At 45.2% G+C, this 12,363-nt stretch overlaps 1 protein-coding gene across 1 annotated transcript; it reads right to left on the bottom strand.

The window, feature by feature from the left end:
• Positions 1-8,923: 8,923 nt before the first annotated feature.
• Positions 8,924-10,496, bottom strand: Prlhr (prolactin releasing hormone receptor). Its single transcript, XM_028772906.1, has one exon. The coding sequence runs from the start codon at positions 10,351-10,353 to the stop codon at positions 9,208-9,210; it is 1,146 nt and encodes a 381-aa protein (XP_028628739.1). The 5' UTR covers positions 10,354-10,496; the 3' UTR covers positions 8,924-9,207.
• Between the last annotated feature and the right edge of the window lie 1,867 nt (positions 10,497-12,363).

The raw sequence follows: 12,363 nt of genomic DNA on the forward strand, positions 1-12,363 counted from the left end.
GTGTGTGTGTGTGTGTGTGTGTGTGTGTGTGTGTGTGTGTGTGTGTGACTGAAATGTGTGAACTTTGTAGATCACAATATCATGTTTCAATGCCTAAATATTGGAAAAGAGGGTCTGGAGAGAAGACTCAGTGATAGTTCTCCCAGAGGACCTGGTTCAATTCTCAGCACTCACATGGCAGTTTGTAACTGTCTGTAACTCCAGTTCCAGGGCACCTGACACCTTCACACAGACATACATGCAACAAAAAAAACCAATACACACAAGATAAAAATAAATCATTTTTTAAAAAATGTTGGGAAAGAGTCTTGTTTGAGGCCCAGCTGGCCGAGCTGCAACCAGAAATCTGTAACATGGCCAGTGCTTACCTGGACTAGAGAAACAGCCTGAAATGAAAAGGCAAAATCAGTTCCATTACTGTGGAACTGTGACCTGTTCTACCAGCCGTGGGTATCATCCAGAAGTTTTCTTGTCCACCACAAACCTGATCACATTCCTAGGAGCGTATGTTGAACGCAGAGATGTGCACATTCAACCCTGAGTTACTACAGAAACTCAAAGCAAGTCACCCTTAATGAATAGACAGATCATGAAGACACATATCCTAACATCCTTAACAGTGAATATGAAGGATGGGCACATGGTCCAGCATGACAATGATTCTTCCTTTGTACAGATAACCTGATTTCTATTCAGGCTTCAGCAGCCATCCCAGAACAGCATTACCTGATGATTATTATAATGAACACCAGAGGGATAATGGCCTGATAAGTGACTGCCATGACTGTGTGCTTTGTAGGGCATCCCTCCATGCAGCAGCACATTCTGCCGCCTTCTATTCAGGTGGAAAATAACCAGTAGCAACACCAGAAAGATGGGGACAGGGTAATAAATGTTTGCCAGAGGAACAAAGGAAAAGCTCAGGAAGGCAGCGAATCCTGTCTCCTGTGAGACTTTCTTGCTTGGGAAGCATCTGCAAAGAGCACAGGTTTGTTTGGCTGAGGAGTCAGCTGGCTCATAGGAAAACACTGGTTCTCAATTTGGGTGCTGATCCCTTTGGGGTCAAATGACCCTTTCGTAGGAGTTGAAAAAAATACAGATATTTACATTACAATTCATACCAGTAACGAATTTACAGTTATGGAGTAGCAATGAAAATAATTTTGTGGTTAGGGGATCACCACGACATGAGGAACTGCATTAAAGGGTCACAGAGCTGGGAAGGTTGAGAACCGCTGCATAAGAGAAAGCCTTTTTGCCTGCTAGAGGATGGGAAGTCACCTTGTTTTTACTGGCTGAAAGAATTAGCATGATAAAAGAAAAACTTACAGTAATTAGGGCAGTTGTAGGTGAATGTGGAGTCTCCTTCTGCTATCTCTCATCCATATTTATAGTCTCCACATTTCATGAATATCTTAGGGCATTAAAAGAAAGGAAGGAAGGAAGGTAGGAATTAACTTTCTGGTAGTTCTCTGCTGAGATTGTGAGTCACAACACCAGCGGGTGCTGGCAGACATCATTAGTGATCAGTCGTTGCTCAACCCAAGTCTCCAAAGCTGTAGCTTACCACATCCCAGAAACCAACACACAGGCTTGCCTCATTCTGTTCTTCCTTGAGCATGTATCAAGGTCTGAAGAAAAGACACATAGAACTTTAATAGGCAGAGCCTAACTGAAGGAAATAGGTTACTGGAAGCAAACCTTTGAAGGGCATACCTCATCCCTGATCCACCATGAACAGCTTCTTCCTCTATGTATCCCTGCCATTGTGATGGTCTGATTCTCCATGGCCTAGAATCAGTGGCACCAAGAACTGCAGACTGAAGTCACTAAAACCTTAAGCCAAAATATTAATTTAATTTTAAATATTTTTAATATTTCTTTATTTTAAATATTTCTTCTCTTGGGCCACCTATGTCAGAAATCGGGTCACATCAATGAAGAAAGCAGCTAATCCATGGACTCCCTCTTTCTCTGTTGCCATAGGCCTAGAGTTTAGTCCTGAACAAATCATTCTTTCTGCTTCTTATTTTAAACATTCCATGGCTCCCTACTATCTCTCCTAAAGGGCCAGGCTCTTCCAGCTGAATTCCAAGTACGAAGTTATTGTTCCAGCTGCAGGCTTTGGAATGTGTGGCCCGGCGCTACCACCTACCATGGTGACATCTTGCCAAATTTTTCAACTTCTCTAAATATTTGTTTTCCTCTCTGTGAAACAAGAATAACTCGGTAAGAGATGAACAATGTAAGGTCCTTGGCACTGTGCCCAATGCATAGAAAAACCAACTAATGTAATCAACTTTATTCATCTTTCAGGGCCAGTCTGTCCCTCCCGACTTTTGTAAGCACAGCCTACATTCTCCTGTTGAACATCACCCTGTCCTACCTCTGCTAACTCTGAGGCATGTTGTTCCAAAGCACCCTCTTCGGTTACTTAAGGTTTCAGGCATCCTTTAGAGTCCGAATTGAATGGCACTTTATTAATGAAAGTTCTAGGAGCCCTAAGGCCAAGTATGAGCAGTATTTCTGCTGAATTTGCATGGCATGTGTCATTTTTGTGATCCTTGCACCTGTCTGAGAGAGTTCCAGTTTCCTGCAAACATAACTTTTGCCACAGGCTCTCTCTCCCTGGCAACACTTGGGGCCAGTTCCATTTCTCCTCCAAAGGCTACAGCTCCTCTAGAGATGATCTCCTCCAAATGACTCTTCCTATTAAAGTTACAACCCTCTTATTCCCAGACTGAGAATAATAAAAAGCCCCTCCTTCTAGCCATAGGTTACTGCCCCATCCTTGCATGTCCCTATACCTCACCTCACAGTTATGTAGTGAATGAACCTCTACTATATCTAAATGTGGGTCAAAACACTCAACTATGAGTAGATAAAGTACTTTGCTTGTGGACCTGCTGGATTTGTAGCCACAAAGGAGATACTCCCTGCCACCTTTTCCTTTAGGGAAGATTCCACCTCTGACAGTTAGTGCAGGTAGGCAATATTACCCTAATTTAAAGTCTAATATTGTCAGCTTGACATGGTCTAGAAATCACCTTGGAGAAAAGCCTCTGAACATGTCTGTGAGGAAATGTCTAGATTGGGTCACGTGATGTGGGTAGTATTCTTTCATGACCTGGAGTCCTGAGTGAGTCAAAAAAGAGATTGAGTTGAGTTAGGCTGCAGCATTCATCTCTCTCTGCTTCCTGACTGCAGACACATTTAACTAGTTGCCTAATCCCCACCATGAATGCCTGGACCCACAAGCTCTGAGCCAAAATAAAGTTTTTCCTCTATGTGTTGCTTTTCAGATATTTTGTCACAGAGAAGAGTAACTAACACCCCCAGTCTGACCAGATCGTTTCTTCTGGTGCGCCAAACAGGGGAACTGGCCAATATCAGTCAGTCTAACCTTGTCAAAGACTACTCCTCTTCCAGAAAGTAACACTGGTCTCAAACTTTGCATTTGTATCCTAGAGAGAGTTAAAGGGCATAGGGGTTGGAGTAGATAGGAAACGGGAATACATGGAGACCTGTCCACAGGAAAGAGTTATAAAATTGAGAGGTACTAACAAGCGTTCTTATCATCTTTAATACTGTCTATAATACTGAACAGGGGTATTGTGCCCACAGTGTTTGTCCTACAAAGGGCTGTGGCTCAGAGGAACAATCTCCTCTCCTCAAAGGACTCTGCTTATGAGCACTCAGGCTATAGTATGAACACCAAATCTGCCTACTGTGGGGTAGCTGCTACCTTGAGCCCACTGCTGGGATTAGGACCCAAGGTAAGAGTGATTGTACCACCCTAGCACCCTAGCTCCCAGTTAACCCACAAACTCTCAATCTGATTTTCTCAGTGCAGAGGGACTTTTTTCTCCTTTGCTTAGCTGTAGCAGAGGGGTGGTGGAAATGACAGCAGGATGGCACGCCATTCATCAGTGACTGTCATCCAGAAGGAGGATATGTGCTCTGGGACCAGAAGACTTAGCCACCAGCAAGCCAAGAAGAGATTTTGTGAGAGCCAAGAGACAAGGCAGGGAATACTTAAAAGCACAGGCCATTTGCTGCTTTTGCTGGATCCTGTTTCTTTACTCCAACACTAGATGCTCAAATGAAACCATTTGACCTTTGACTATTTGGTCCTCTTGAGAGCCTTCAGTGAGGTTTATGAAGTTAAGGGTCCTGTGAAAATTCTGGGCAGATTTCTGGGGTTGAAGCTTGACTGTGAAACAACAGATAGTAGAATTCCTGAATCCCACAGGGTACAGGCAACACTGTGAATTGCAACCCTGGACACAACCTGGTCTCCTGGTACAAGCTGCCCTCTATTATGTCAACAATGAGTCAGTGCCTTCTCCTTTACAAGAACCAAACAGAAGGTAAGTGCTTGAATCCTATCATCTCCCTATCCTTAGGGCAGAAGGTATTTTATTCAGATATTATATATTTACAGGTAAGTGAAGAGTAGCCAGAGTAAATGGAACAACAGAGGAATACAAATGAATAGCAGAAGATAGTTTAAAAAAAACTGTTAGGAGGCTGGAGAGATGGCTCAGTGCTTAAGAGCACTGGCTGCTCTTCCAGAGGTCCTGAGTTCAATTTCCAACATCCACATGGTGGTTCACAACCATCTTTAGTGAGATCTGATGCCCTCTCTGACATGCAGGTATACATGCAGATAGAGCAGACATATATATAAGATATATAAATATAAATCTTGAAGAAGAGGAGGAAGAAGAGGAGGAGGAAGAGGAGGAGGAGGAGGAGGAGGAGGAGGAGGAGGAGGAGGAGAAGGAATCTGTTAAAAATGTCCATACATGATTGTCACAATGAGGCTTACTGCCTCCAAAGACTGACTTTGAATGTCTAGGCTTTTGGGGAACCATGCCTAATTCCCATCCTGTCTGAACATCTTTTTTTCCCAGTATCTGTACACTAGCTTATTTCATGTTCATGAAGAATAGAACCAGGGGAAATATGTGCATAAATCCATTTTAAATGGTTTTTATTTTACTTTGAGAGACTATGCATATGTGTGTACAAATAAATGAATGTGTGCTATTGCTCTCAAAGTCCAGAAGACAGTGTCAGTTCCCTTGGAGCTGAAATCACAGGCCTTTTGTGAACCATCCCATGTAGGTGCTAGAATTCAGGTCTTCATGATTGAGCTGCAAGTACCACTGAACCATCTCTCTACCCTATCCCCCTAAATTCATTTTTAGCGCATTTATTTATTTTGGGGTATGTGCATGCCACAGAATATGTGGAGGTGAGAAAACAGCACTAAAGGGCCTGTTCTCTCTTTCCACCATGTAAGTTCTGTAATTTAACTTAAATGGTCAGTCTTGGTAGCAAGCACCTTTTTTATCAGATGACCCATCTTGCCAGCCAACCATATATTCATTTTTAAATTATAATCTATATTCACCAAAAAATCTTGTTTATAACTCAGTCATTAATGTTTTAAAATGTTATAGATCTTATTTATTGACCCATATAGTGTATGTTTTTAGGATTTTCCAAGCTATATATGGGAAATGGTTGATAAAATACTGACCATTAAATATGTATCTACATTCATAACAGCATAGAAACTCAGCGTGAAATCTTCCACTTTTCTTTTGATGGACCTGTGAATTTAGGCTTCTGCCTCTGAGGTAGAAAGATATTAATGCCGTATCATTTAGACTGGGGACAGACAGTCTCAGAAGAGCCAGCATGAAGAGTTTATCTCTGGAATAGTAAAAACTGATAAAATCTAGGTTGGGCACACTAAGATTTTCTTGGAGTGACTTTGGATAGACGTATTAATTCCACATCTGAAGACTGTGCCACTGATGTAATATTTATTATGTCAAACACACTACAAGCCCCAGCCTGAGACAATGCAACAAAGATATCTTACACATATTGCAAAGAAATCAACATGTGGACATAAACCCATTACAGACAAGCATTCCCAATCTCTCTGTGTGAGGAATAAGTATTGTGTCCATTCTCCACCAAGGGATATTCTTACATGAGTGTCCTTGAGGTCAGTTCCTGGCTTTGCATCTGAAAAACTGCTAGATGGTCAGGAATGAGAACCAAAGGTGGTCCGATAGTTCCCCAGAGACAATAAACCTGAAAATGAGCGGCCCTGGTAAAAGAGCAGCCTGAAAAACCATCAGAGCAGCTAGACAATGTTATATCACTTGGAATATTGCTACTTCAGTGTCCCTCACACATGCTATTCCCAGGTCACTGTTGCCAATGCATATTGAAATACTCCTCTGTCAATTCGGTGAGATAAATCTACTGATCACATGCCAAACTCGAGGCCTGCTGACAATGCTTGCAAAAAGGATTACAGAACCTCCTGTCAGCCTTGGGAAGAAAGGCAGCTGCCAAGTTCCAAGCTGGCTCAGTTCCCAGCTTTGGTCTTGACTCACTTCCTAAAGGAGTAGGCCTGCTTACTCGTCTTAGACACTTGCTACTAACCAAATATGAGTTATGAAATGCAATTTCTATGTATAAGCCTATGCAGATTTCTCTGGAACACATCTCTGAGAGATGATTTTACAAGTCAGATTGTTTGACAAACTGCTTCCAAATAGATATCACATCAGGTAACAATTAATCACTTGCTGTTCAGCTGCCAATTTCACAATATGCAAAGATGCTTATAAGCACAGCCCAATTCACCACTCTTTAGGCTCTCCAGAAGATCTATACAAATGTTTAAAACTTTAGGTCACTGCGTGACAAACTGGTGGCAATCTTTCTAGTTTAGAAGGGACAGTTTCTTCTCACAGTGTGGCCTTAAACTAATTAGGGAACATGTTTCATTTATTTTCACTTGACAATGAAGTCTTAAACTATTTTATGATGGGTAACTTTATAATGCAGTTTAAGTAAAACTGAATAACATTCCTTCTAAACTGATGCACTATGAGAGCTGCTTGGATGAATGCCTAAATATTCTAATCATGAGGATTAGCCTCTAAAGCTGATAGAACAGGGACTGTCTAAAGACTGACTGGGTAGTCTCCAACTGTGATGTAGAACTCACTGTCAAGTCCAGATTCTTAACAAGTTCAGTGGGTACAAATGAAGCATCACAAAGGCATTTCTGAGCAGGTTTGGAAAACAGGATCAGTCTTAAGGTACTGTGCTTAGACTGCACATTAAAATCTCTAGAAGTGCTTTAAAAAATTCAGACTCTCAGACCTCATCCCAAGTCTATTAGATAGGGGAAGGGGGGCTGACAGGGATTAGGCATCAATGCATTTTGTTTGGTTTGGTTTGAGAACCAGCAATTTAAAAAAAAAAAAAAGAGCAAAATTGACAAGATCCCTCTCTGACTAATCCCACTTCTTCCCCCATTTCCTGTTCTCTCCATGTGTGCCCGTCAAAAGCATGCTCTGTCTTTGAACCTCAACAGGAAGCACAAGAGCCCATCTTTGGGATGCCTAACAAATGCAGTTGTTTGTAACACTATGTTTGGGAGTGGGCTGCATCATGACGATTTAGGTTCTCCATGCTCCAGTCTCTAGATGAAACTCAAAGTCATTTAGACGCTACTGCCAGAGGTAGTTACTATCTCCCATCTTAACCTACTTCAACTTTATTCAGTCTATGAAGTGCAACCCTGTAGTTACTAAAGACTTCTGGAGATGCCTAGTGCAAATATTCACACCACCATTGGCTGTTGATGTGAGCACTGAACCCTTGTGATTTTGGTACTGTATCTCCTCTTATACAGTACTCAGATAAATAAGCTAGTCTCTTTCCAAAAGTAATAGAAGAGAGGGGAGACTTTCCTGGAATGGCACTAGAGCCCCACACACTTGCTACAGACAGTAACTCACACCACACACTTCACAGGCCCTGGGTTGATTGCAGGGTACTATGTATCCTTTCCCAAATTTCCTTCTCACACCAACCCCAGCAGCTGTTTCAGCATCCATTATTGAGGCTCTTGGGAACTGAGGCCCCAAGCACATTGCTCATTAATGGAACTCTGAAAGGTTAATGTGCTGATCGTCAACCCAGGTTCATGTCCAAGAGCCTTCACTGTTCCTGAAACCCTGAAAGTGATTAGCATTTGAACTGTGCGTCTTGTGGATGGGAGTTTATTTTTCTGTGCTATCTCTAAGTAATCCGTTTCCAGCCCTGGCTTCTAGGCTGATATGTTGCAAGAATCTCCAGGGAGCAGGTGCTGAGCAGTCAGATGGCAGCTGTTGATCTGTTGAAATTCAGCAATTAGAGGATGCAGGAGAATGCTTCAGCACACAGTTTACACTGAGCATTTCTGTCTGGTGGTAAACACTGCTTGTGCGTGCACACACACACATATGATGTCTATCCTCGTGGACAGGTACATGTGTCCTTAAGAGAATCACATCTTCCAGTCTGCCTATCTCTTTAGTGATTGATTCCTCTCATGTAGCCCAGGCTGGTCTCAGATTCCCTATGTAGCCCAGGATGATCCCAAACTCCTGATCCTTCTTCCTCCATTTCCTGAGCTTACAGGCATGCACTGTCACACCCTGATGAGCAAGACTTGAACCCAGGGCTAGGTGAGCTGTCTACCAACTGACCTGCTTCCTTCATCCTTTCAATATTGTAGCTGAGGAGTTCAAGGGAAGACAAGAATAACACCTCCTGAAATGTAACCTGAAACTGGATTTGTACTATAATTCAGATGATTTAAAAATGAAAAATTTTTGGAACATAAAGATCTTACTCAGGAAATGTTAAAATCCTGGATACTGATTTGGGATACATATTTATCTGAAATCATAGTGAGTCCAAGGATTGGACTGACAAAACAGTCATTATATCTCAGCTGGGGCCTTTTAAAAAGGTAAAGTTAAAATCTTCACCAACCCCAGCACCACATTTAAATTCCACCCACAGTGTACGCAAGGGGAAGAAAGAAAAAAAAGAAAAACCTGCTTCTGATTTATTTTTCTGAACCCAGAGAAATAGCTGTGTTTTGCTTTCAGGGGTAGGTAGACCTGATAAATGTGCTTCTCTCTCCCTGGGTTCTTCTACTCCAAAGCCCACCTAAAATTTTCACAGAAACACAAAACCCAGAAAAACAGCTAGTCAAGAGGGCTGGGTGGGAATGCACGTGTGTTGGCTTAACTCTGGTGCTGGGAATAAGATCTCAAGACGACTTCTGGGGCTAAGGGATATGAAGTTCCCCAGCTCAGACCTGGCAGAGTGACATCAGATGACCACGCTGACGGTCATGTTCTGGCCATGAGGCACGATCTTGCGGGGCCAGGACAACAGCATCTTGCGCAGCTCCTCTCGGAAGCTGTCGTGCAGCCACGCATAGATGAAGGGGTTGTAGCAGGCGGAGCTCATAGCAAGCCAGTGGCAGAGGAGCTGCACCAGCCCGAAGGCGTAGGGGTCGATGGCACGCGGGTCCAGGTCCCGCAGCAGGTTGAAAATGTGCAGCGGCAACCAGCAGACCGCGAACACTACTACCACCACCACCAGCAGGCAGAAAGTGCGGCGGCGACGCGCTCGGTCCCAGTCAGCTTGGCTCTGGGTCACGCTGCCAGGAACCACGCGGTTCCGCAGCTTCACTGATACCCGGACGTAAGACAGGAGGATGGCCAGCAGAGGGAGCAAATAGGTGCCCAGCAACAGCCCCCAGGCGTAGATCTGGCGCTGGCGCTCCTGCGAGCCCCAGAACTCCTCGCAGAGGCGCACGTCGTGGGGTTTGAGCTCCACATGGTAGGTGTGCACCGCAGCCGGCAGCGCCAGCACTGCAGAGAGAGCCCAGATGCCCAGCACCGCGTAGGCGCTGAGCTTCAGTGAAATGCGCCGACGTAGCGGGTGCACCAGAACCACATAGCGGTCCAAGGCGATTGTGGTGAGTGTGAACACCGATACGTAGACGGTGACCGGCTGCAAGAAAAAAACCAGGTGGCACAGACCTCCACCAAACACCCAGCCACGAGGTTCAAAGGCATAGGCCAACGTGAGAGGAACACAGGCGGCACACATGAGCACGTCGGACAAGGCCAGGTTGCCGATGAGGAAGTTGGTCACGTTGTGCAGCCGGCGCACACGCGCGATCACCAGCACAAGCAGGCAGTTTCCCACCAGACCCACGACCACCACGATGCTGTACAGCATCACGATCAGCCCCTTCAGCTGGTGCACCAGCTGCAGGCTCTGGAACGGCGTGACTGCTGCAGTTCGGGGAACCGTCTCAGACACGTTGCCCTCCGAGGCCTCTGCGCTCTGGTTGGCTGGAGTGGAGCTGGCCGGCGACAGCCCAGAAAACAAATCGGGGTCCCCAGTGGTTCCAGTGGGCAGTGAGGTCATGGCCACCTGTCCAAAGGTAATCAAAGTTGTCATCTTCTATCGGCCCTTCATGTACCTTTCCCCATCACCCAACTCCTCTCCTTGACACAAGCCCCAGAACATCAAACGCAATAAACGCTGTCCTTCCAGCTCTATAAAATTAGCTTAACTAACACAGGTGCTTTAAGCAACTCCTATTCCTGGATAGCTCTCAAGGTCCCCGGAAGGCAGACCGGGAAGCTGGTCCTACCTTTGAGCAGACTTAGCTGGCGGGAAAAGGCTCTCAAAGGCGGGAGCTGACTGCTTGCTGTTCCTCAGGGGTCCTCAGCCAACAATGGACGCTCAGGTTGCTTTCTTCTACTAACGGATCTAGTAGTTCCCAGTGGGCCAGCAGCTTGTGAGGGGTCTGGGAGCTCCTCCCCTCCACCTCTTCCTCCACCCCCCCTCCACTCCCGCTCTCCCTTCTATGGAAGATAGGGGCGGAGCATACTGCCCAACTCTGTGCTTAAAGAAGAGAAGCAGCGTGTTGTATAGTAGGAATAGAGCAAGAAATGGGGTGGGGTCAGGAACCTGGGCCCCAAGATCCAGGGGTGATCTCCACTGCGGAAATGTGCAGTGCCCCTGGAGAAGCTGTTCCGGAGGGGCGTGTCTCAGGGGAGGGCAGAGGAGGTGCGGGAAGTGCCAATTTGTGATGCCCACCAGGTACAGTCTCCAAAGGTACAGGGTCTCAGAGGATTTGGAAACAGGGAAATGTAGATAAACTAGGGAGTGAAGGGAAGTCCTCACAGGACAGCTCGAGATCCTGCAGAGCTCCAACTGCAGCTGACAGAGTCGCTAGAGTTGGGGGTGTCTAGCAGGGCTTTGCTATGCTGCACCTGTAGCTGGTCAGGGATCTTAGGGCTCTAGAACTCCAGTGAATCCTTTGAGCCTTTTGCAGGCGTGATGGCCAGAGGCTCCTCGCGAAGGGAAAAAATCAGAACCACGGACAGCTCCCCGGTGACTCCGTGTGGGTACTACACGAGGGGGCTCGCGACAATCGAAATTACTGCAGCTCTGTGGATCTGAAGCTTGCTCTCTGGACTGCTGGTTCAAAGTGCAGGATGGAGGTTGAGGGTTAGTGACTTTGGCTCCAATATGTATCATCACTACCAGGGACCGTGTGCCATCGTTTACCGCCCTAGCTCAGAAAAATGCAGCCATCAGGCCAGCTCGTGCTCGATAAATCCACTCCAATACCTGAACCCTGCCACTCTTTGCTCACTTCTCTTTGTCGCTACAGCAACCCGAGGCGCCAGCTGTCCTAGCAGAGAATTGTTGAGTTCCTGACTTTCTTGTCCTCCTTGAATAAAAGCTCTTCCTATCTCGGTTTAAATTTTTTTCTTCTTATGTACTAGCGGTTGCAGGGTTTCAGAAAGATAGCAAAGGTGACATTTGAAAAGCTTAAGTTTCACAAAATCTTTAGTAGCATTAAGTTGTCAGTGGAATATAATTTAAGCTGCATGGTGAGAGGTCTGTCAGGAAAGGGGTTTTTGTAACCACCCTGTTCAGAAGCCATTGTGTGCCGGAGCTTCTGAAAGAGGCTGAGTTCCATGGTCTAGTCCTCTCTGGTAAGTCCTGCTTTGGCCTCTGGAGCTTCAGATATCTCAGCTCTACTAGAAGTCTTAGCAAGCTATTCCACTCTTGAAATTCCAGTGAGCCACTCACACAAGAAGAAAAGTCAATTATAACACAAAAGCTACCCATTTATATGCTATTTCCACCCTACACCCACACTCCCTGACAGATAATTTATGTAGCAGAAACCAGTATGAAACTCCCAGTGGTAAGTAGTTCACATGTGTACTGGGGCACTTTCCAGAGAAGAAGGTAATTTACCACTTGCCAAATAAATCTGGTAAAGGTTCTAGGACTATAAACACTGGCAAAGCTAATAAGCAACAGGGCTGGACTTTCTATCTAGATCTGCTTTACTCCAGAGAAAACCTGTGTGAGTGTGTGTGTATGTGGTATGTATGTGTGTGTATGCATGTGGTATGTATGTGTGTGTATGTGTGTATGCATGTG

Source organism: Grammomys surdaster, unplaced genomic scaffold (assembly GCF_004785775.1).
Source record: "Grammomys surdaster isolate TR1022 unplaced genomic scaffold, NIH_TR_1.0 66, whole genome shotgun sequence".
Lineage (NCBI taxonomy): Eukaryota > Metazoa > Chordata > Mammalia > Rodentia > Muridae > Grammomys > Grammomys surdaster.

Coding starts and splice junctions, on each gene's coding strand:
- Prlhr (XM_028772906.1), bottom strand. CDS start 10,353: ATGACAACTTTGATTACCTTTGGACAGGTGGCCATGACCTCACTGCCC.